Genomic DNA, 25,540 nt, shown 5'->3' on the forward strand with positions numbered 1-25,540 from the left:
TTGGTACAATACCTGATTAAATTACCTCATTTTGGTTTTGCTGTATATGTTGCTGTTTGCTTGTTTTAATCTAAGAATTTTTCGAAGAAAATTTTCATGGGCGATTCGCATGAAAAATTGTTTGGTGTTCCATGGTCTCAAAAAGTTTAAGAAACACTGGGCTAGGCAAAGGTACTGGAGACAGGGAACTGTAGGGGGAAGGAGAGGATTTGGGAATGGGTGGGCATGGAGATGAGGATGAGAAACCCACGGAGTTGAAAACAGGGCTGGCTCTGTCAGGAGAGCAGAAGAGGGATGTAACCAGGGATACGAAAACACAAAACATACAAAACACCCAGGACTTAGACAAGAAGAGGGCATGGGACCATCCTTCTACTTTCTATCCTCTGCTTCGTTCACAACACACCTTCAGACTTCTGCAACAACTAAAGAACAGATCCAGACAACGAGTCTCCACCATACAATTGCTATTCATTCCCTGGGTGGTGTAATGATGCAGAGGTCCTGTGGAAAAAATAGTCAGAGATCATGTAAAGATTTTTATAATGCTTACCAAAGAGAGCTGAATTAAGCTTGTAGAGATTCAGCTCCTAACTACTGAATACAGTAAAAGCCATGTCTTCCAGCATTCAGAGAACGGACACTCAGCTAAGTGGCATCTGCTCTGCTGCCGGTTGCCCAGTCAGGGCCTCTGGAGTAGGGCTGGCTGCCACAGAGCCTTCTGCCCAGCCAGGGCTGGCTGCCCGCCCCAGGGCTGGTGGAGCAGGGCCAGTGACTACTTGACTATCTGGAACATGTAATTATCCAGCAATCCCTGCTCCCCGGGGTTGCCGATAATTAAGCTTCTCTTGCACTTCAGTTTAACATTCTTTTAACACAGGATGTTATACTTAATGCTTCATCCTGCCCTGACAAAATTTCTCAAAACGCAAACTGAAATTCTGTTTTGCAGCAGCATATAGACATGGATCATCAGCTGGACCAGATTCTACAGATCCACAGCAGAGACCTCCACCATTTTAACTAGAGTAACTAGGAGCAGAAGTATGTTACCACATCCATGTGAATGAGACATACTTTGCCAGAGGATTTCAGATGTATTTGCGGACATCATCAGGTTCTGGAGATATGTTCTAGTAGTCACAGACCCTTCTAACTTTGTCCCTTCCACAGCCACTGTTCTTGTGTTTCCTAGGGTTGCCAGGTATCCAGTAGTCTATCAGATCACCTAATCAGAAAGGGACCTTGGTGGCTCCAGTCAGTACCACTAAATGGGCTGTTAAAAATCCATTTGATGGTGCAGCAAAGCTAAGATAGGCTCCCAACCTACTGCCCATGTGGTTTCCAAAAGAAGTGGCATGCATCCCCTGTCTCCTGTGCATAAGGACAGCCTGGGGGCTCTACAAGCTATCCTGCTCCAAGTGCTGGTTTCTGCAGCTCCCGTTGGCTGTTAACTGCATCCAAAGGAAGCTGCAGAGGCAGGGTCTTTAGCTGGGGCAGCACACAGAGCTGCCTGGACACACCCCTGCATAGGAGCCAGAGGGTGGTACTGCTGCTGCTAGGAGATGTTTAAGGTAAATGTCACCTTGAGCCTGCATACCCGAGCTCCTACCTATCTTGTCCCAACATCTGTTCTAGCCCTGATCCACCTTTCACCTCCTGAACCCCTCATCCTGAGCCTGGAGTACCCTCCTGCAGCCAAACCCCTCATCCCCAGGCTAGCCCCAGAGCTGGCACTCTTTCCCAGTTTGTTGGATTGCTGTCTTTGTAAACAGTTCTCATCATTAATCTAAAAGTTAGATAATGTAGGTCCTTTAGGGACTTAGTCGCAGGTTAGGGCACGTCCTGGTCCGTGGGCTTCAAGTTGTAGTGCAGTTGCAATTGGCCCATGCCAGTTAGGGAGTCCACTGCAACTGTTTGAGGCTCACATCAGTGATAAGTGCTGTATTTGCAAATCATTTAAGCCTTACACCCAAAAGGAGAGCGATATTCATCTTAAGGCTCTCCTAATGGAATTGGCCTTAGCTCCAGTGCATGACCAGTCAGATACTGCGCCAAACATCAGTGCTTTGGTGCGCACCACTCCGCTAGTGCTATTGGGCCAGCATCATGTAAGCTCAAGCAAGGCAGGGGCAGATTTCCATGGCCTAAGGATAAGCCCAAGACACTGGCCCCTGCTGACCCTTCTGCTGCAGTCCAACAGACCTCTCAGGCTCCTTTTGCTCTCCTGCTCCCTTCCAGAGTGGTGTCGAATAGGTCCGGGTGCTATCAATGCCAGAGGCCCAACAGATGGCCAAGGACATTGTGTCAATGCCATCATCATCATCATCAATCAACCGTGGGCTCAGCACCCATTGGTGTCTGATGCCTCTCTCACTATTCCTTTCCATCTTTCCCTGTCCAGTGCAGAGTGACAGGTTCTGTAGACTAGCTCCACACCAATCTACATCATCATCTACCCATACTCTGTGGGGTCTGCCTCTCCTATTTGAAGCATCCATTATGCTGAACACCAGGGTCTTGATTTTTCGTTCATCATTTATTCTGCAAATATGCCCAAATAGTTGTAGTTTCCATTTTATAACCTTCTGCAGCAGGTTCTCTTTTGGCTGTATCTTTCTGCATAATTCCTCATTGGTGACCTTCTGCATCCATCCTATTCTCAGAATCTTTCTATAACAACTCCTTTCAAATGCCAATATTCTTCTTTTCAAATCCTTCATTATCACCCACATCTCGCATCTGTACAACATGCTGCTGAATACACACGTTTTCAAGACACACAGCTTTGTTCCTAAGCTAATCTCTTTGCTTTTCCAGATCTTATTCATCGCCTTCAAAGTCGCCTTGCTTTTGCTATTCTAGTCCCTATTTCCTTCTTACAGTCTAGATCATACGTTATGTTGCTCCCCAGATATCTGAACTTTTCTACATTTTCTAGTCAATACCATCTACACTGATCTTCCTTCCTATTTCCTTACCTCTAAATACCATTCTTTTTGTTTTATTGATGTTCATAATCAGTCCCTACGCTTCTTCATTTAGCAGTTGCACTATTTTCCCTAGCTTCTCATGTTCCTCAATGATAACTATATCTATGAACCTCAAGTTAATTCTTTTCCCGTGCATAGATATCCCTTCTACCTCTTCCTTGATCTTGTCCATCGCCCTCTCCAGATGCATGCTGAAGATACTTGGCAATATTGGATCTCCTTGTCTCGTACCTCTACTTGTTCTAAACCAACTTCCCAACTCCCCACGTTCTCACTGCTTCCTCCACATTGTCATTGATATTCTTCAACAACAGTATGAGTCTGCTATCCACTCCGCATGACTCCAACACCGCCCAAGTCACTTTCAGATCTATACTGTCAAATGCCTTTCGAAAAAAATCGACGAAGCAAGTGTATATGTTCTTGTTCTTTCGTCGAGCTTTCTCCGCTATCAGTCTTAGTGCCAATATCTGCTGTGCGGTACTTGTATCTTTTCTGAAACCCGCTTGTTCATCTGCTATATGTTCTTCTATCTGCGATCTTAGTCTCTCAGACAGTATCATCATCAGCACCTTGCCTAAATGACTTGTTAGGACAGTCGTTCTGTACTTCTTGCACTCCAATGTACTTCCTTTGTGTATTGTGTGTCAATGCCAGTGTTGCCCAAATTTGTAATTGTAGTACTATGCCATAAGGGAATGCCTGCTATGGCATGACCTCAGTCTCTGCACAGGCATCATTGCCTCTCGGGAGCCATGTCTAAGGCCTCACCTCCATGTGGCGAGAGCTGCAGAATTGGCAGCCCGATTCGTTCCCCTACAGGATCCAGGGCTGCAGAGGACATCAGGCAAGGTTCTCCAGGACTTAACTGCAGATCTCCAGAGGTATAGGCAGCAACCTGCAGCCCACTGAACCCCCTGCCTGCCCTCTCCCCCACAAACCTCTTGTGCACTAGAGCCCTGCACTTACCTGCTCCTCTCCCTCCCAGCATTTTCAGAGGATTCCTGCTCCATCCCCACTTTTGTCCTTCCCTCTCAGACCTTGAACAGACTGTCTGATATTTTCTAATAGTTTGTCTTTTAAAAACACACTGTCTAATGATGATTGACTATCCTTTTAAAAAACTCCGATAGTTCAGTTGCTTGCCACAGTGTAAATGACAGACAATTACAAAGGGACACTTACGTGATTTTTGTCTCACGATGCACAAGATAGCCTGCCTAACTCAAATGTTTTATTAGTACGCCTTTTAAAGTAACACTTTGGATTTAATTATGGAATTTTAATTGTAGACCTTATAATCCGACTGATACCATAGGATTCGTTATATGCACTCTAAACTAAAATGGCAGTTATTTGACATCTCGTGTCATTGTGAGACACCACCACATATATTATCACAAATATAATGCACATTAATAATCCTGCATTTTAAAAGCAGGATTATTTTCAGTATTAATTCTCCCCTGCAAGGCAACTGACATTCTTTCCAATTATGTTTGAGAAATTCAGGAGGAAAAGACAGAGATATTTTAAATGTATTTCGAACTGAGTGAACAATACCTCAAAACATGCAGTATTCAATGTACGATCACTTCATGATTCTGCAAGACTTTTATTGCACTTAAAAAAAGCTTTTAAACAAAGAACATTTAGTCAGTTCTGGTTTCATCCATTATTGTTACATAACATATACCATAATTTGTTTTTCTAATAGATCACAACTCAAAACAGTTCATCCCACACTATGCATAAATGGAATGCAGAAGACAAATCACTGACTCAAAGCCTCACAAAGCTTCATTGCTTCACAACATCAAATGTTCTAACCTTACACTCAGCATGACCATTGTTGTACGGGAAATTATTCATCTCGTATCACCAGAAGACATGAAAAGTTATCAATGGTAATAAACTAACAGTACATAAAGATGCAAGAGTGATTTTCAAACAATTATCCACAAAAAAAAAAAAGGAATGTTAAATATAAATTCAAAATACCTGAATGCAATAATTGGACTTTCAGAGGCCAGTTCAGAAATATTAATAACTCAAATTCATTTAAAAATGGCACCAAAAGGACCAATGTATAAGTTACTATTCATCAGGGCAATATTCTCAACATACAAAACTAGATGTTTATGACTATAAAATAGGAGTCCTAAGGTAGTTTGCATAGAAATATGGAGCTACAGCTGGGAAAATAAAATATCATAGGTGTGCCAACTTCAATTCAAATCCAACAAGATTTTACGTATGTGACCTTACTATAGCAGTGTAAAAGGATCTTAGTATAAACGAGAATCAGGACCTTGAGATTACTTAAGAAGTGAGCATTAGATTAAAATGCCCTTGTATGATCACTTTCCACTTCTAGAATGGCGTAAACTAGATTGTAAGTGAAATTAAGATCTAATAATGTCAGTATGACTATTCACAATATCTCAAATTGGGCCCATGCATTGTCTTTACAGGACCAGAGCTTTTGTGCTTTCAAATCACTGCAACACCGGGATTTGATAAGGCCTACTGCATAAAAACATTACTGTTTTCTGTTCAGGATAAAACTAGAGCAATGGTCTCTTCATTTGAAATATTTACATGTTAAGTTAGTGGCATATTAAAGTACAAAAAATGTTGACAGTCCAGCAAAAATATGCAGTAAATTGAAAAATGTCATTTTAGTCAGCAGTGTTGGTATTTTCCATGTAAGATCTCTAGAAGGTAGTCGGTTCAACTGTAAAACAAAGGATTTAATTTAACTAGTGAAGAAAAGCAACGTGCTTTCTATGCTAGTCAATGCAGTTTTGTTTTTTTTAAACTATAGTGCTTACTAGATGCAAGTTACTATTTCATAAAAATCACATAATGGGGTTCTAAATACATACTGTCCTGCCATTTGAACATAGCATAGTTTAGCATATTCTAAATTTGCAAGAAGTGCTGCTGAACAGCCAAATTGATAACATGATAGGAATTTAGTGTGATGTCACCCTTCAGACAATATTGTAGCTACTGGAAAATTTTCCAGCATCTGAGAGTTCAGGCAGTCCCCTTAGCTGAATGCAGTATGTTTTACTCGTCTAATTTAAAATACATATCAAGAGGACTAGGACATTTTTTTGCCTCTGAAAGCATATGAGACTTGGCACAATAGTTCACAATGATGTCTACCATGCAAACATGTAAGGCTGCAAGACTGTATGAGAAGTATTTTCCTAATACACCATAATGGCTTGTATCATAATCATATAAATACCCATTCTGGTGGGGAATCAGGTGGTCCTAGGCTAGCAATGCAGGCAGGGTTTATGCAATTTTAGATATGTACTAAGTAGTCACTGAAAATTGCCGCACGTGCTCGTTAGCTTTTTAGGAGTAAAAAGCGCTGCCATTTAAAAATAAATTAAGATTTAAAGTTATGTTACAGGCTAAAAGCTTGACAATATTTTAAAAAGTTTAACTGTTTGGATTACTTTCCCCTTCTTTCCAGGAAGGGTATTTTAAGCTAGAGGACTCTTATGTCAATGTCCCATACAGCTTAGGTCAGCCATGAGAGTTTAACCCTCCCGCCAACCTCTAATCATTTTGAACCCTTCCATGTCTGGTGTCAACCTAAAGTACTGTTGTGTGATTCAGTTTAAAGTCTATGTTCCAAAAGGTATACCTGTAAATTCTAACACCACCTTGGTTCAGCAGTGAAGCTCTAGTCTGCTGTAACAATCACAACCTACCTGTACTTTTCATGGCCTAGTAGACCTTTTTCAATGAAGGTATCCCACGCCCAGTTAACTGAGCTGCCTCAAAACACACACTAAAACATTCATTGTAACAAAGACGAATGCGTTTTAGTTTTCACACAGACACATTTAAATATGTTTAACTATTCTTTTAGTGACATCTGGCAGAAACATTGGCAGACTTCTTCATGAAGACATAAAAGGGATCTTGAAACATCAAAGAACCATCAAAAATAGGTTTTGGCAACGCAGAAGACGTATTGTCCATGGAGTTCTCTCACAAGGTTTAAAAAAATACTCTTATTTAATAATCCAATCTTTTTTCTTTTTTAAGATCAGACAATACACAGAGCCAGTAGCTGTCCAGAAATAAGTCTTCTACTGTTATCTCAATTATTCTCTGTGGGGTTTTCTTTTTGGCTTTTCTTCATAAGATTCTCCATATTCATTCACTCTGCTCTTATCCACAGGATATAGCCTTACAGATAAAGCAATACAAATTAGTTACATGAAGCAATGGTTCCTGGTAAGAGCATATACCACTGCTTAACCTGCCAAAAATTGTTCATCATTTGGTTTATCTCCCTAATGTCAGTCTAATGCCTGGGGATATTTAAAGAGGTCCCAAGCAGAATCAGATTGGCTCCTCTTCACATAAAATTACATGTAAAAGGGCCACCAATCTGATGTGTGGATAACTGGGCAATAGACCTGACATACGCCTTTGAAGATCAGCTGCCAGCACTTTCCAAGAAACCACACTTTCAAGACAAATACTCCTTGAATCAAAAGAGCCTGGGCTTTTATAAATACAACTTTCATTTACCTCTTTTGCCACTTCTTTATACATTTAAATAAAGCTAAAATTTTAAAAGAACCACCATATAATATTTACTTAAATTGTTTGTCTTCAATTTCACATTTTTATATAGCAGAGGCTCTGAAAAGCAGATCAGAATCCTGCTAGCTGGGAGGACTAAAATCCACTAGTGATTCAGAACAGGATAAAAAAAATAGTCATTAAGGGAGAGCTAACATCTCCAACTTCTTGGAAATGCCTTGATAAGAAAGCCAGCAACTGTCAAAAGCTGCTTTGTGCTGTCTAGTCCAGGGGTGGGCAAACTTTTAGGTACAGGGCTCAGACAATTTGGGTTGGGGTGTGGGAGGGGATGAGGGCTCTGATTGGGGGTGTGAGCTCTGAAATAGGGTCAGAAATGAGTTCAGAGAGCAGAAGGAGGCTCCAAGCTAGGACAGGGAGTTGGAGTGCACTGGGGTGCCACTGAGGGCTCTGTCTGGGGATGCAGACTCCAGGCTGCACTTACCTCTTACTTAACTCTTGGAAGCAGCAGTAAGTATCCCTTCCACCTGCCTCCTCCTACATGAAGGTGCTGGCAGCTGGCTGTGCATTTCTCCCTCCCATTTTTGCTGTAGCTCCCCTCCACTGTGGTTCCCAGCCAATGAGAGCTGCAGGATGGTGCTTGGGGTGGAGTAACTGCATGGAGCCCTCTGGCTGCCCCTGTGCATAGTGGCTTGGTGGAAGGGAGATATGCCTTTGCTTCCAGGAGCCATGCAAACGTGAAGCTCTATCAACCTTTAACTGTTGGATGGAAAGTGATTTGAGTCTCCTCCTCCTCACCCCTTGCTGCTAGGGGAAGAGAATTTCCAGTACACTAATCACTCTCCCTGCATGCCACAAAGATGTGAACAGAAAAGGACATCTCTGCTGCTAGTCTAAAGATCTTACCTGTCTCCTATTCCACCTTCCTTCCCAAGGAAAAACTCCAAAATCTGCATCTTCTCTTAATTTCCCCATCCAACAAGAAACCTGACATGAATTTTTGACAGCTACATAGTTCTGCACAGTGGCAGCAATAAAAATTAGGAGTCTTATTAATATCACCCTGCATGGCAAAACTAAATAGTAGAAGTTTTGGAGCTGTCTGCAGACTCAGGGAAAGTATGCTAGGTCACTTTTGGAATGTTAGTTTTGCAATGTTACTGGCCAGATATTTTTGTTTTAAGAAAGCATGGTTAAATGTTGTTAGAATTGTTGGTGCAGGTGCCTCTCTCACCAAGGCTAGCTTTCTTGTGGCCAAGGTGAAGAATTTTTCAAGCCAAACAAAAAGGCAGGAGGATCCATTATGTAGTCAAGTGCCAGTAATCAGGTTGGTGATCTATTTATATTTAATTCTCAAAGCATAAGTAATTTGTAAAAGTATAGCTTGGGGACCATCAGATTCAAAAACGCCATACACTGTACGGCGTGAAGTCTTAAAGTGAACCCCAAACTACTTTTGTCTCTTGTACCTAATTAGTATTGACATATCGGTATGGATCTTTAGTTGAGGGACAACAGTAAAATGTAAAGAAGAGGAGTAGGGATAGAGGGCAAACCTACCATCTTTGGTAAAGATAGACAAGGAACACTACATCATCCCTAAAACATGCCAGCCTATGCGATGTTGGCATAGTGATGATAAAAGCAAAGATGTCATCAATGAAGGTGTTGAATGCCTGAAAAATACAACAACAATTTTCAGCAAAGGAGTCACGTATAATTTAGTTGGTAGCACATTAACTCTGTGGTTAGGTGGTCAGTTTAACACACCATACCAGGAGTTGGGCTACTACCTATGTCTGAGAACACAGTGCACAATATAAGAACTAATAGGTAAAAACCTCAAAAAGAGCCAGAATTTTGAACTGGAGAAGTTACAACCAGGTTTTAAAAAAAAAAAAAAAAAAAAAAAAAATGGATCTGCCTGAACCAGTGTCTACATTTAGCAGTGAGGTGGTAACTTCAGGTCTGCCTGTGTTGGCCATGCTACCACAGAAACATGGAACGTTCAGGATTATTTTTAATCTTTGAGTATTTTAGTTAACAAGGTTCATTATCATAATTAAAGGACAGCGCATTCTCAACAATGTATTGTAATACTGGAACACTGAAGTGAGGAATAGAATAAAAAAGGATGTAGAGGAAGGCAATAAAATATTCACACAGATTGTAACAGAATGCACTGTTATTCATAGCCTACACATTATTGTAATCTTTTTAAAAATATTCCTTGGAAGGTATCATTTGAAAACTAAACATTCTGGGCAATAATGTCATGGGGAAATGTATGTAGCAGCATTATATGTATAGTTATGAATATAAGCTGAAGTCACTGTGACAGAAGTGTGTTTACTACATCTGAGAAGTAGGTAAAGCTGTTTCTCAAAAGACAAAACAAGCTGACACACTTAGCTGGGTGTTGTCAAAACTATGGGGCCATTACCTATCAAATGGCCATTCTTTGGCATGGAAAGGTAAGAATGCAAGAAACAAGGCAACATATCTGCATTCTTTCTGGTGAGAAGAGCCAACATGGAACTTCCTCCAGATTCCAGGTCTCCTTGTTCTCAGCTGGGAAGAACTTCACCCAGGGGTCGCTCTCATGAAAATGCATTTTGCAGAATGACTCAACTATAAAAGTGTGGGGGCAAAAATGCCACATAGTTGCCCTGTCCATCTCCCTCTCACTTAAAAGGGCAAACAAAAAAAAAAAACCATTAACGGAGAATTTGGTCAGCAGTGTTACTTGGATATGTCCTTGGAAAAGTCACTTTGAACCAAGTCACATTTGTTAGGTCTAAGAAGATTTTATATATTTTTTTCTTGTAACCATTTCTAATTTTGATGCCTCATAATTTGTATTTGTTTAAAACCTCTCTCTTTGTAATTAAACCAACTTGTTTATTCTTTAATGAAAACTAATTCAGTGTTGTGAACTGTATGGATAACTCCATTTGATATGGCAAACCATTATACAGCAAGGTCATGACATTTGAGACTTTAAGGTTTGCAAATTCAGTTATTCACAAGTGGCTGCCGCTACCCCAGGACAATGAGCGCTAGCAGCCACTGCTTCACCAGAACTCCTGGCAAATGACATTCACAAAATTCAACATTGAACCCTTGCGAATGTTGTGACCCTACTGTATCTTAATCCCCTTCGAGGAGCAACAGACCTAATATATCTGGACAATGCAGCACACACTTTTTTGGTTTAATAATTAATCCAGGACCCAGGAGTGTGTTGAGGTCTCTCTGCATGATGTACTCAAGGAAGTCAGAGTATGACTAATATTTCCTGCCTGCTTGCTGGACCAGGGTTGTGGCTATATGCAGACGCTCAAGGTGTGACCTGGATGCTGTTTGTGTGGTGCCCAAGTTGCAAAGCCACAGAACCCAGCACAATGAGGCACCTTAGGCTCCAGGGCAGATTGTGACACAGCTCCTCAATGTTGGATTGCACTCCAGAAATCAGATCTAAAAGGAAACTATTTGGGGAAACTAAAACAAGAAACATACAGAACGTATTATGCTCCATATCCTCCGATCGCTTCAAATGCTTCTACCAATATTGAAATCAGAATCTGCAGAGGCTCTTTTTAATTCAGAAGACATAATGCACTCCAGGAATGTCGATTATATTAGTAAATATTTTTGCTTGAACCAGGTCCTTAGAGATAAACAACCACACACACATTCCAACAGGGGATGGAAACAAGTGCAGCATTGCCAGTAAGGAAACAGCTGCTACTCTGCTCTGACCATTACATTACTGTTTAAATATCTTATTTTTATTATAAACCTTGAAAAAGACATGTTTACACTGATGTTGCATTACCAGTTCAATTGAAAATGTGGGGATGCATGAATACCCCATTGGTCACTTTCACTGTGGAAAGCCAGTTATCAATTAGTCCTTATATTATGTATGAACAACATGTAAATTTTAAAATCTTCATAAAACTCTCCAAATAAAATGTATTTTCCCTGATCTGCAAAAAAAAAAAAAAAAAAAAAAAGTTTGTCCAGAGTATGTGGGGTTGTGACTTCTTCCAAGAACTGTATTTCAATTTGCAACATATTTAGCAATCAATGGAAATGTCTATTACTGTTTTACTGAATATATGCATTTCAAGTATTTTACCAACAGGAAAGACTGCTGACAATCAAAACCAGTCATGTCATCAAAAGTAGAAAGCTAAAATAATTTGCATTATGGAAAAGCCACAAGGTAAAACCTGAAGATGGAGTAATAGCTTTATTTTGCTTTGTTCTGGGTTAAACTGGCAGTTTTAAAGACTAAAAATTCACATTTGAGCTACACATTATTGCCCTGCTTAACTAAAAATTTTTGAAATTACAGTTCTACTTACTTTATATGTGAATGCCTTCCATGGTAAATGTGCAACTGATTTCATCTACAGGAAAAGAAACGTACACATAATTTGTAACAAAACTGTGAAGACATTAGATAATTGAAAGCCACTGACATCCCATTAGAAACATTTACACATACCTTATAATTCACAAACAGCTGGGGCAACATAAATAGGAACCCAAAAGCATATACTCCTGGAGATATAATGAACATATTAAGACATTTGCCACAATTCCTCCATGCAAGTTTATACACTTTCAGTTTGACACACATCACAGTTTTCCCTCTTCATATGCACGTCTCCTTAACATTAATTATATATCTACAATGAAGCTGGGAGTCTACTGCCCAGTTTGGCTAGACAGACACACACTAGCTCTGTTCGAGCTAATGCATTCAAAATAGCACTAGCTTGAACACAGCTAGTGTGTGTCTACCTACCATAGCTGGGAAGCATACTTCCAAGCTGCAGTGCAGACATATCCTTGAGGGTGGTGCAAAAATGCCACAAAAATTTACAAAAATTCTCGTAATCATCCTCGCTCTGTGGTTTACTCTAAATGGACTATGTTCCATTATACAGCTATTTTAAGGCCTTTTTTCTAACCCTTGGCTCCACTACTTGACTACTATTATTTTGTGTGCACTGCCAAATCTTGACACAAATCACACTGCTATATCACAGTTACAAATTCTGAGATGCCGTAATCTGTATTTTCAAAGGTAATCTGTAAAAATTAAAAAAACCCCAAACCTAGCCCAATATTTAACAGGAACATACTCAGGTTAATATATCCACATTTAAGGACCTAAATAAGTGACCTGATTTTTTTTTAAACCATCAAGCACAGCAGATCACTTAAAGAAGTCAGCCTAATTTTAAGCTATTTTCAAACTTCTTGGCCTTAATATCAAAAAATAATACATGTGTGTAGCATGAGAGGAAAATACAGAGATACTTACCATTGACAAAACTGTTAATCAACCAAGAATACCAGCTAAAAAAGAAGAGTGTAGTTATTTTTCATTTTCCTCCCCTACAATTATAATGCAACACTAAACTGATGACAACTCAGAGAACATCACCTTCTAGACAGTGTTTTAGCAGTGAAAACAATAAAGTTCAGGTCTTCAAAACCATCACTTTTAAAAACAGACATGACATTTCCTTCACATCTCATTAACCACTTTAATTTGATAAAATTTCAGGTGTTCTTTTGCATTTTGAAGTGTCTTACTGCGATATGCAGTGCCTCAACTGTCCAGTGTGAGAACGGGGTTGTATCAGAGTCAGTATTTCAGGATTTTGAAAAACTCAGGAATTCAAATTAGCATTAAAAGGAATGCTATTTCCACAAGGAAATCTAAGCAAAGGAGGATTGTTACTGGCTTGGAGATTATTCAAAATTGCAAATATTAAGACATAGAATATACCATTTTAACAATAGAGAAATTGGAAACCTGGATAGTGAATACGATGAGATTCAACTGAGGAAAAAATGTAAGGTAACAAAAAGCAATGCTCAGTGGAGTGAACATAAAGTTAGAAATACATAATGCTAGGGTGATCAAAAGCAAATCAAAACTTGAGGTTGCTGTGTAATATTGCAGTAAATTTGATAAGATTACACCACTGCATAAGAATAAGGCTCACCTGATATCAGTTAGGGATGTGAATTTTGAGCTTAATGTAAAAACATAAGGGCTGTGTCTACACTACCACCTTCCTTCAAAGGAAGGATAGGAATTAGGGTGTTGCAAGTTTACTAATGAAGTGCTGCCGTGCATAGGCAGCACTTCATTAAGCAAATTCCCCCCACAGCAACTTTGAAGTTTTAAACTTCAAAGTACCGGCACGCATCTAGCTGCGGCTCACCCGCTGGTACTTCAAAGTGCCGGGGCAACTTCAAAATCCCCTTACTCCTCAAAATTGTATTGATAAAGAGAAGTTACTCACCTGTGTAGTAACGATGGTTCTTCGAGATGTGTCCCCATGGGTGCTCCACAGTAGGTGTCGGGCTCGCCCCGGCGCCGCAGATTGGAAATTTCCAGCAGTCTCCATCGGGTCGCACATGTGCCGATGCGCATCGGTCCTTCGTGCGCTTACGGTCACGTGCGCGATCCGGTCCCCACCAGTTCCTGGTCAACCGCTCCAGATGCCTCTGAAAAACACGAAACAGAGCTCTGAAGTGGGGAGGAACGGGTGGGTAGTGGAGCACTCACGGGGACACATCTCGAAGAACCATCGTTACTACACAGGCGAGTAACTTCTTTCTTCTTCGAGTGGTCCCCGTGGGTGCTCCACAGTAGGTGACTACCCAGCAATGACCCCAAAAAAGGAAGTGGGTACCCGATTTATGTGCAGCTTGCCCTTGAGAGGACTGCTGTCGACAGGCATGTATCCTCATCAAACACCCGGTGCATGGCATAGTGCTTGGCAAAGGTGTCGTAGGATGACCAAGTCGCTGCTCTGCAGATGTCTCTCAGCGCGATTCCCTTGAAGAAGGCCATCGACGCCACCATCGCTCTAGTGGAGTGAGCCCTGGGCGGAACTGGCAGAGGAGTCTTGCAAAGCTCATAGCACAGTCTTCTGCATGATACAATGTGGTTTGAAATCCTCTGTGAAGACAGGCCTTCCCCTTTCGACCTGGGTGCGAGGGACACCAGGAGTCTGTCCGTTTTCCGGAAAGGCTTAAGTCCTATCTATGTAAAAGGCCAACGCCCTTCTCACATCTAATAAGTGCAGCTGTGCCTCCTTGCCGGAGTTGTGAGGCTTAGGATAAAACGAGGGTAATACTATTGGTTCGTTAATGTGGAACTCTGAAGAGACCTTTGGAACGAAGGCTGGGTGTAATTGTAAGACCACCGCTTCCTTTGAGAACACTGTGCTGGGCGGTGTGGCCATTATTCCTGCAAGCTCGCTCACCCGACGGGCTGACGTAAATCGCAAGAAGGAAGGTTGTCTTCATGGTAATTAACCGGAGGGGGACCGTGGCCAATGGTTTAAAGGGCGGTCCCGAGAGCGTGTGGAGGACCAAGTCCAAACTCCATGACGGTGGTAGCGGTTTCCGAGGGGGATACAGGTTTGCTAACCCCTTTAGGAACCGCGTGACAACAGGATGGGCGAATATGGTTGGCCCTTCCTCTGTGTGTCGAAAAGCTGATATAGCCGTGAGATGAACCTTTAGCGAGGATAGAGAGAGCCCCTCTCGTTTGAGCTCCACCAGGTAGTCCAGAATTGCAGTTATAGGGGCATCCAGAGGTGTTAACTGCTTGGAACAGCACCAGGAGGTAAATCGTGTCCACTTGTGCTCATAAGTCCTTCTGGAGGAAGTCCTCCGACTGCACTTCAGGACTTGCTTCACTCCCTCTGAACATGTGCTCTCTAAGGCATTGAGCCATGGATTAACCATGCCTGTAGGCAGAGTCCCTGTGGATGTGGATGCATTATTGACCTCCAAGCCTGTGTGAGAAGGTCCAGTACTGCTGGCAGGGGAAATGGCCGGCGACATGCCATGCGGAGAAGCAGCGGAAACCATTGCTGTCAGTCCCAGGTTGGGACTGAGTATCATGTGTGTTCTGTCCCTTTTGGCTTTCTCCAAAACCTTGTGTATGAGTATTGTGGGAGGGAACGCATAGAGTAGAGGGCTCTCCCATGTGATCATGAAGGTGTCCCCCAAGGATCCCTGTCCTGTGCCCGCTCTGGAGCAGTACTGGGGACATTTCTTGTTGTGAGTGGCAAACAAATCGATTTGGGGAAACCCCCATTTACTCGTCGGAGCAGGTCGGAACGGATCTGCCACTCGTGCATAAGCGCAAAGCGTCTGCTGAGTTGGTCTGCCTTTACGTTGTGGACACCCGGTATGTATGAAGCTCTTAGGGTTATATTGTTGGCAATACACCAGTTCCACAACCGGACAGCCTCCGCACAGAGTGCATGAGATCCGGCCCCTCCTTGTCGGTTTATATAAAACATGGTGGTGGTGTTGTCGGTATTTATCCCGACTACTTTTCCGTGCAGGTAATTTTGAAAACGCCTGCATGCATTGAACACTGCTCTGAGCTCTAGTATGTTTATATGCAGTGTCTACTCCACAGGGGACAATAAACCTTGAGTGACTTTGTTGCCAATGTGCACTCCCAATCCCATATGGGATGCATCTGTTGTGAGAAAAACGGTAATTTGTGGTTGGCGGAAAGGCACCCCTACTAGTAGGTTCTCGAGGTCTGCCCACCATGCCAGTGACCTTCACACCTCCATTGTGGGTGATACCATCCTGTGAATGGTATGGGCTATTGGTCTGTACACGCTCGCCAACCAATGCTGCAGGCCTCGCATGTGCAGTCTGGCATTTTGTACCACAAATGTGGTGGTTGCCATGTGCCCCAACAGCTGTAGACATGTTAGATTGGGACAGCGGGGCTGTACGTTATTATTTGTACCAGGGATTTGATGGCGCAAAAATGGGCATCGGGCAGGTATACCCTTGATGTAGCAGAGTCTATACGCGCCCCTATAAATTCTATATTTTGCGTGGACTCGGTTTTTGACTTCGAGAGGTTGATGATGAGGCCCAGCGAGGCAAATGTGTTTGTGGTGATGTGTATCATTCGTAAGACCTCCGCTTTGGAAGTTCCTTTCAGCAGGCAGTCGTCCAGGTATGGAAAAATGAAGATGCCTTGTCTGTGTAGATACGCTGATACGACCGCCAGGGTTTTGGTGAAAACTCTGGGTGCCGAAAAGAGACTGAATGAAAGGACTCCGTACTGGAAATGTTCTCTGCCTACTGTGAATCGGAGGAAACGTCTGTGCGCCAGATGAATTGCTATATGAAAATACGTGTCCTGTAAGTCGAGGGCTGCAAACCTGCCTCCATCATCCAGTGCCGTGATTATGGAAGCAATTGTAGTCATTTTGAAATGCTGTTTGCGCAAATACCGATTGAGGGCCCGTAAATCCAGGATTGGTCTCCAACCTCCTGTCTTCTTCTCTGTCAGGAAGTACCGGGAGTAGAAGCATTTCCCCTGGAATTGTTCCGGTACTCTCTCCACCGCCCCTATGAACAAGAGGTGGTCCACTTCCTGTTTTAACTTTGTGTGGTGAGACAAATCCTTGAAAAAGGGCCTGGTTGGAGGGTTCAGTGGTGGCAATGATTGAAAGGGGATTGTGTACCCCCTGGCTATAATCTCCAATACCCATCTGTCTGTGGTGATGCTTTGCCATTGAGAGTAGAACGGCTTGAGTCGATGGTGAAACGTGTTGAGATTGGCACTGAGAGACGGTCTTGGTTTTGCAGTCCCCGACATACCCATCAAACCTGCTGTCTTATGGTTTGTCCGGAGGGGGCGCGGCCCTGCTGGGGCCGACGTCTAGGGGCCCTGTACTGCTGTGGCTGTTGTTGGCACCCCTGGTCATACCCCCATTGATACTGAATACGCTGTGGTTGATAAGCGTAACGCTGTTGCTGAGGGTAAAACTTCTTCCTCCTGTACGGCGGGGTGTATAGACCCAGGGTCCTAAGTGTAGCTCTCGAGTCCTTGCTGGAGTGTAGGACGGAGTCAGTTGAGTCCACAAATAACTTCTGCCTATCAAAAGGAAGATCTGCGATTTTTACTTGCAGATCCCTGGGAATTCCGGACGTCTGGAGCCGCGATTCCCTGCGCATTACTACCGCAGTGGCTGTGGAACGAGCCGCTGTGTCCGCTACATCTAAGGCAATCTGAACGCCTGCTCGTGAAGCTGCGTAGCCTTCCTGGACGATTCCTTTGAGGACCGGCTTTTTGTCCTCTGGAAGGAAATCCGTGAGGGAGGTGAGTCTAGAATAATTGTTGAAATTGTGGTTCAACAAGTGAGCGGTGTAATTCGCCATTCATAGCAGTAAGGTAGACGATGAGTAAACCTTTCTGCCGAGCAGGTCTAATTTCTTTGTGTCCTTGTTTGATTCCCCAGACCTATATTGGGACGTTTTGGCTCTGTGTTGCGAGGATTCAACCACTAGTGAATTCGGCTGTGGGTGACTGAACAGAAATTCCATGCCCTTGGCAGGGACAAAATACTTCTCATCCTCCCTCATGTTTGTAGGAGGGATGGAGTCTGGAGTCTGCCAGATATTGGTGGCTGACTCCATAATCGCTTCATCCAATGGGATGGCAATCTTAGATGAAGCTGGCGGTCTGAGATTTTTGAGGAGCTTATGGTGTTTCTCCTGCACCTCTGCCACTTGAATGTCTTGTGATTGAGCCACCCTTTTGAACAACTCCTGAAACTGCTTTAGGTCATCTGGGGGAGAGATATCTCCAGGAACAACTGCTTCATCTGGGGAGGACGAGGAGGCATCGCTATGATACATTTTCTCTAAGTCCTCAGGTTCCTGACGCTGTTCACATGTTTGTACTTTCAAGGTTTCCAGATGGGGTTCCAGATCCTTTGAACCACTCTCTGACTGGGAAATTTGAGGTGTTCCCCCAGGGTGAGACCGTGTGCTGTGATGTCGACGAGGATCTACCCCGAGACCCTGATCCCCTGTGCCGATGTCCCGTATGGCAAGGACGACCATAACAACAAGGGTAAGGGCCCGGTCATGGGGACCTGGACCATGACCTGAAAGTGTAGACGTGATGTGTAGAAGGACATGACCATCGAGATGACACTGACATAGGCGGGGATCCCCTGTGATAGTATTCATAGGGATCCCTGCTGGAAGTTGGTGAAAAATGTCCAAACCCGGGGGATGGCGGCTGAAGGAATGGAGACGGAAGCCTGCGGCAGGCTGTTGGAGTTGCTGCCTGGTGAATCTCTGGGGGAGAGCGAGGTGATAATGGCAGCACAATGATCTCTGGGGAAGGGCTGCGGTGCCGGGTCTTAGTCTTCGCCTTCCCCCGTTCGGGCGCTGCAGGTGTTCCCATCGGCGCCGGGGAGCTCGGCACTGTAGTCGGTGCCGTGCTCTGTTCCGTTGCTTTCGGTTCCGCTGCCCTCGGTGCCACTCGGGTAGTCTCGTCCAGCACCGTTGGGCCCCGTGCCGGGTGCCCTCGCTCCGGTGCTGTCGGTGTCGCAAGGCTCGATGCCGTAGAAGCCGGTGCCGACACTTCCAGAGCCTGCAGAGCCCTCGGTGCCGCCTCCTTAACAACCGGAGGCCCCTGCACGGTCACATGTGCCGCGGCCTTCCCACTATGAGGGGCCAGCGGGCCTGGGCCCCGTGCTCCACTCGTAGAGGTAACTGGCAGGGATCGAGCTGGTGAAAGCTTCTTCTTCTTCTGCACAGAGGAGGTCAGAGAAGCTGCCTTCCTCTTGTGCGAGCCCGAAGAGCCCTCCTTATAGGGGCTTCTCTGATGTCCCAGGCTGGAGGGCCTTGTTGAACAGGAACATTTTTAGCCTCATTTCCCTGTCCTTTCGCGCTCTAGCTGTAAGCTTAGAGCAATGAGGGCATTTCTGGGGGACATGGGCTTCCCCGAGGCACCGAATACATTTGCTATGTCCATCTGAGGTGGGCATGGCCTCCCGGCATGATTCACACTTCTTAAAACCCGGCAAGGACATTGTTTAAGCTTTAAGTCTTTAAGTGCTAACAGGGCACTTAGCAGTTAATCAGTCTGGCAACAGATAACACTTAACAGGCAACTTTCGAGGCCTTCAGATGGCAGACCCGCCAGAGGCGGCTGCCTCCTTCCTTTCTCTTGCTCTCTTTTCCTTTTAAAACTATATACACTCTAACATAAACCACTATAATATCTAAGCAACAAGTTATAACTATTAACAATAAGTAAAACAGAGTTTATCTGTCTCAGGCGTTGGAGCCGGAGTGGATTCTGTCTGCAGTCATTGGCGGCTGAGAAGGAACTGGCGAGGACCGGATCGCGCATGTGACCATAAGCACGCAAAGGACCGACGCGCATCGGTGCATGTGCAACCCGACGGAGACTGCTGGAAATTTCCGATCTGCGGCACCAGGGCGAGCCCAACACCTACTGTGGAGCACCCACGCGGACCACTCGAAGAAGAATACAATGTTCTACTATGTTACTAGAAATATATTTACAATGAAGTTTTGGTCTTTGGTGAGGTGTGATCAATTATGCCATAGCCACAAAATGGATAAAATTCACAAGAAACTAGAAATTAAGCTTAAGAGATAAACCATTATTACACTACAGTTAGTTGCTCTGTGGCACTTCCCTGCTGATGCAGTTTTGGTGAGTTATATCTTTTGTAACTCATTGTTCTAGGAAACTACAAGCATTGTCATGTTTTCAACATTCTAAAATTACTTGAATAATTGTCAGCAATTCAGGAAATCCAAAAATTATTCTCAGAAGCCTGTATATTTTCTTTTTTATTTTTCCACTAGAGATAGGAGCTCCATTTCACTAGGTGCTGTTCAAACACATTAACCAAAAGGTCCAAAATGTCAATCAGCACACAATCCAAACAGAAAAGACAAAGGACATATTATTCCCAACTTTACAGGTGGGGAACTGAGGTAGAGATTAAGTAACTTCCTCATTGTGAGAAAAGGACACTGTGACAGAAGACTAAGGTCAGGTCTTGTAAGTCCCAATCTGGTACCCTGAAGTCACAAAAACTACCTTTCCTCTTAGGCATATTCTACACTATAGTTACATCTATGTAGTGACTAAATGGGGTTTACACTGCTGCAACTTAACCTTCTGACTTCATTGTATAAGAGTACAATCCACTTGATAGCAGTTAGAAAAGCAAAGTTCCTCTAAAAGTAGGGTTCATCCAGGACTTAGTACACGTGTTGACCTCTGACTTGCCACTGCCACTCTCTCCTTGTTGCTCCAGCAGCTTTTCTTATGGCTTTTCCATCAGTAAGGAGTAAAGTGGAAGTTAACTTCTTGTGTACCAAGAAAGAGGCAGTACACTTGTACCCCATATTACAGACCACACAACAGGGAGCAAGGCTGTAAATGTGAATATCTAAGAATAAGACTTCAAACAAGTTAGCTAGCGATTTTCAAACACTACATATCTGATCAGATATACCTTACAGCAAAAACTTTCTGCAACCCCATTATCACACATCAGTTAACATAAGAAAGGGTTATTAAAAGTGTGATTCATCTTTAATTAAACATTTTATAACAATATATGGCAGCCTACCTTTTATATTTCACATTCAGAAGTGAATAAACTGCACCGCCAATACAAAGTGGATACAGTAAATAGGATAAATATTTCATAGCCTGATGATAAAAAGAAGACAGCTTATTTCCAGTTAGAGTTCGTGTATCAGTTTGTTGCAGAGATTTTTCACGGGAGTCAGTTGAATCCAGTGTCTGCAGGTTGTTTATTTGCATGCAAAATAAATTACATACCTGTACTTCCTGAATTCTAAAAATCTACATATCAGCCAATTCCATCCCTTGAGTGTGTTCCCAATGCAAGACATTGTGTGAACACCTTTAGTTTTTAGTTTCGGACCACTAAGCACCTGGGAGGTGGCTGGAAGGCAGCAGGAGGGGGAGACAAGGTGAGTGAGACAGAAGAGTTCCAGGCCAGCCACTTACACAGTGACTAAGTTGCCATCTCAGTGTACCACAGTCAGCCTGTCCAGCCAGCAAATGAAAAGGACTCCCAATATATTCCAATTAACAGAACAGTTAAATTAGAAAATTTCACTGTCCTTAAGGCCTGGGAGGATGGGAATGTGGGCTAACCCAGTGAGATGCACCTACTTTCAAGTCCACTTCTCAAAAAGTACCAGTTCCACCAAAACATATTAAGCAATGGCATCTGCTGGCATTTAGCAAAAGGGCCAAAGCCTTTTAGAGGTAGGAGAGACTTCATCTAGCTCACGCTAGGAGCACAATCAAAGTAGAAATCTGGTGAAACTGCTACTTCTAAGTAACAGAGGCTAATATGGTTTCATTGTGTTTCCTTTTTTCAAGGGAGGGAAAAAATCAAGTAGTCTGCACTGGAAATAAGTGTGGATAATTCACTGTAGTAGGCCCAAAGCTGCTGGTACTATGGTAGGTAAAGGAAGCACTGAGGCCCTGGCACTGTAATCAGATTTGTACATCTCCACATTAGCACATTTTGTCTGCCTTGAGCACTCAAGACTGAAATCTTTGTCAACCTCACAGTAATTGAGCAGTTTGGCAGAGACTGGGAACCAAAGGAAGAACTGAAAAGGCACCTTTGTAGTCTTCAGCATCAGACCACTCCCAAAATATCACAAGTTACCAAGGAACTTCTGTTTTCCCTCCCTGCCACAGTAGAGTATTTTCAAATGTTCAGGGGAGAGTGCCAGAGTTAGTTTTTGAAGCCCTGAAGAACAACTTTGGAGGGTGAAAAAGGCCAGTGGAAACAACATACAGTGCTCAAGTCAGCAGCGGAGGGGCTCTTTAGATGGTATCCTTATGGACTGCTTCAACGAAAAATGATACATTACTTTCCATTAAAACCGGTACATTTGTTTCTTTCTACTTTTATAAGAAAGATTCAAGATAATATTTGACGCAATTATACACACTCTTTTTGCTGCCCAACAGAAGACTGAAAGTCCTCCAACAAGCAGCCTGCACTAAGTATCACTACACATTTGATTAAGTAACAAACATCTCAATGATATTACAGGTTTGTATCGTACCTGTGTATCATATTCTTCTGTTCTCTTTTCAGATTCATTGTATGCACCAAACTGTATTAGATTTAAAAAAAAGAAAAGCAATCATATTGGTTTACACAAACAGAAGAAGGAGACCATATAATACAAGATTTATTAGGAAAACCAAATCAAGATCATCATAAAATTCAAAGGAAACTCCAGTGATATTAGGTCTAACTGCAACCTAAACCAAGGAAGGTAACAACTAGAAAATTTTAGAAACTAGAAAAAAGGTGCAACTCTACCATGAGGAGTTGGCCCTGGAATTTCTCTGCTAAATTCTACATGAATGTCAAAGTTAAACTCATTTTTTCAATACCATTCAAGAAAAAAGGTTACAAAGGTCCAAGAAACTGTATGGGTGTGTCTACATGGGCATAAATCTTCGAAACAGCCATGCTAATGGCCATTTTGAAGATTACTGATGAGGTGCTAAATTGAATATTCAGCACCTCATTAGCATTAGGATGCTTCCAGCCATGGCGCTTCAAAAGCACCGCTTTCGAAAGCACGTGGCTCGGCGTGGCTCCATGGGGGTCCTTTTCGAAAGGACCCACCTTTCAAAATCCCCTTATTCCACTCAGTGAACGGGATAAAGGGATTTTGAAAGGTGCAGGGTCCTTTTGAAAAGGCCCCTGTGTAGCCACGCCGAGCTGAGCGCTTTCAAAGTGCCGCGGCCGGAAGCATCCTAATGCTAATGAGGCACTGAACAGAATATTCAGCGCCTCATCAGTAATCTTCAAAATATGGCTATTTCGAAGATTTGTGCCCATCTAGACACAGCCAGGCTAGCCCTTGGTTATACGATGGCAGGTTAAAGTTTCTCTGATTAAAGCTAAACTCATACAGAACTTCACAGAAATCTACCATGCTTCAAAAAAACATGCAGCTACAACCCTTGCTCTCTTCAACACGCTAGAGACAGAAAATTGAGCTCTTCAGCCACTGACTATACAATGGTCTATACAGAAACTGATGAAATCAAAGCAAAACCACACTTAGAGACCTAATATTAGGTAACTGTACAAAGCTAATTACTTCGTCTCCAGGAGGCATAAAAGTCTTTTGCCATTCCGAAGACGAACACAACAAAAAGGGCTCCAGATACTGAAAACTGAGAATCAGACCAGCAGGGTAAGAAGGAACTAAAGAGGCCGTTGTTCCAAGCTGCTCCATATATACAGGTTTGTGAGGAGAGCAAGGACACAGGCATAAACTAACTGGCAATGCTTGCAAGAATTCTCTGGTGACAGACACATGAAGCATATGCACACCCTGCAGTGGACTACACACCATTCCACTAGAACTAGACTAGAACTCAAAGAACTATCTTTTTTGCAGACAATAACTTAGGGCAGGTCTACACTATGGGGGTGGGGAGGTCGCATTAAGGTACGCAATTCAGCTGTGTTAATTACATAACTAACATCAATGTACCTTAATTTGGGCTTTTGCGCTGTGTCCACTGAGGGAGGTTGATGGGAGCCTGAACCCCTGTTGACTTCACTTATTGCTAACGGGGCAGGAGTACTGTGATCAACAGAGGCACCTTGTGAGTTCCATTTAGCAAGTTCCTAGTAGGTGCACTAAATCACACTTTGGAAGAGGGACTACTGCAGGGTCCATCTTCCCTGTAGTAGAGATGCACTATTACTCTTTCCACGTTCTCAGTTCATTAGCCAACAGCATTTCTATTCTCCAGCAATAATAAGGGAAGACTGATTTGTGGTTCAGTAGCTCCTTCTGCAATTTTTTATTACTGAATCACACAAATGGATGAACACAAAAGCATTGGTACAGTAAACCCTTGAGAAGCGCGATTTTGATTTGCACTCAACTTGCATTAATGCGAGTGTGGAAGTATAAGAGTTACATTGTAAAAATCACACTATGATACAATGTTGCTTCTGAGCTCAAGAAGGGGAAGTTATGTTGATGCTGTGCGTAGGAATGTAGGGTGGGTTCGGATTGAGCTAGGTGTGCCTGGGAAAGCAGGAACCAGAGCAGCAGGTGCTAGATGGTAATTAATTAAGGTAACCAGAGAGTCATAAACAGGAGACTGCTGAAGGTGATATGGAAATGAAGATACGTGACTGGTCTCAGGGGCTGTGGGGTGTGTGTGTGTGTCTGGTTTTTCTTTGTTTATTAACTTGCCTTCTGTTGTCTGTATAAATTGAGACCTAAGCCCTAGGTGGGTGGGCTCACCTTTTTCTGAATGTATTAACAGAGCAGCTTTGCTAATAAACAGAGTGGTCTGACGAAGTGGGTCTGTCCCACGCAAGCTCACCTAATAAACTATTTTGCTAGTCTTTAAAGTGCTACTTGACTGCTTTTTGTCTGACAAATTGTGAGTCTCGAGTTTAACTTTGACACGAGTTAAGTGCGAATCAAAACCTCCTCCCTGCCCCAGCCCCTGGCTTCCCCAGCTGGCAGAAACTGTGCTGCAAGCAGCTGTGTGCCCCCCAACTGGGAGAAGCCGGGGGGGGGGGGGGGGGACATGTGATTTGTCCACCCCCACTACCTGCACATGGGGTTAGCGGGCAGCTGCATCGCTCCTCCGAGCCAGGGGAAGCCGGGGAGTAGCAGAGCTCTGCAGAGGCTCCAGCTGCCCGCTCCCCCAGCGAGGGGAATTCTGGGGATCTCCCCAGCCCCCACCCCCAATTAACGCAAAATTTTATTTTTGTGGAGGTTGCCCAGGATGAAACCTCCACATAAACTGAAGGATTACTGTATACTTACTTACATTTTACTTCTGCATATTTTGTTTACTTGCTTTTTCATTTTAAAGGAAGCTGTTCACTAATCTCAGTGGGAACCAAAAGCTCAACAGCTCTAGTCATTATGAACGAGCAAAGGTCCTTTACCTGGATTGCTGGCTTCATGCCTTTCCATTTAACTGTCATTTTCAGTGCCTTCTTCACTTTCCAGAGCTGTAGATTAAGTTACAAATATACAATGCTTAC

At 43.2% G+C, this 25,540-nt stretch overlaps 1 protein-coding gene across 1 annotated transcript in view; it reads right to left on the reverse strand.

Moving 5' to 3' along the window:
* Positions 1-4,592: 4,592 nt before the first annotated feature.
* Positions 4,593-25,540, reverse strand: part of CLPTM1L (CLPTM1 like) — a 55,780-nt gene continuing 34,832 nt past the window's right edge. The window contains exons 10-17 of the mRNA XM_074987893.1: positions 25,442-25,507; positions 22,560-22,610; positions 21,071-21,153; positions 12,913-12,947; positions 12,088-12,143; positions 11,945-11,989; positions 9,132-9,247; positions 4,593-7,211 (exon numbers count right to left, since the gene is read on the reverse strand). Coding sequence (XP_074843994.1) covers positions 7,127-7,211; positions 9,132-9,247; positions 11,945-11,989; positions 12,088-12,143; positions 12,913-12,947; positions 21,071-21,153; positions 22,560-22,610; positions 25,442-25,507 — 537 coding nt within the window. The 3' untranslated portion in view covers positions 4,593-7,126. The remainder of the gene's footprint in view (positions 7,212-9,131; positions 9,248-11,944; positions 11,990-12,087; positions 12,144-12,912; positions 12,948-21,070; positions 21,154-22,559; positions 22,611-25,441; positions 25,508-25,540) is intronic.

This window comes from Carettochelys insculpta, chromosome 2, assembly GCF_033958435.1.
Source record: "Carettochelys insculpta isolate YL-2023 chromosome 2, ASM3395843v1, whole genome shotgun sequence".
In the NCBI taxonomy this organism is placed as follows: Eukaryota; Metazoa; Chordata; order Testudines; family Carettochelyidae; genus Carettochelys; species Carettochelys insculpta.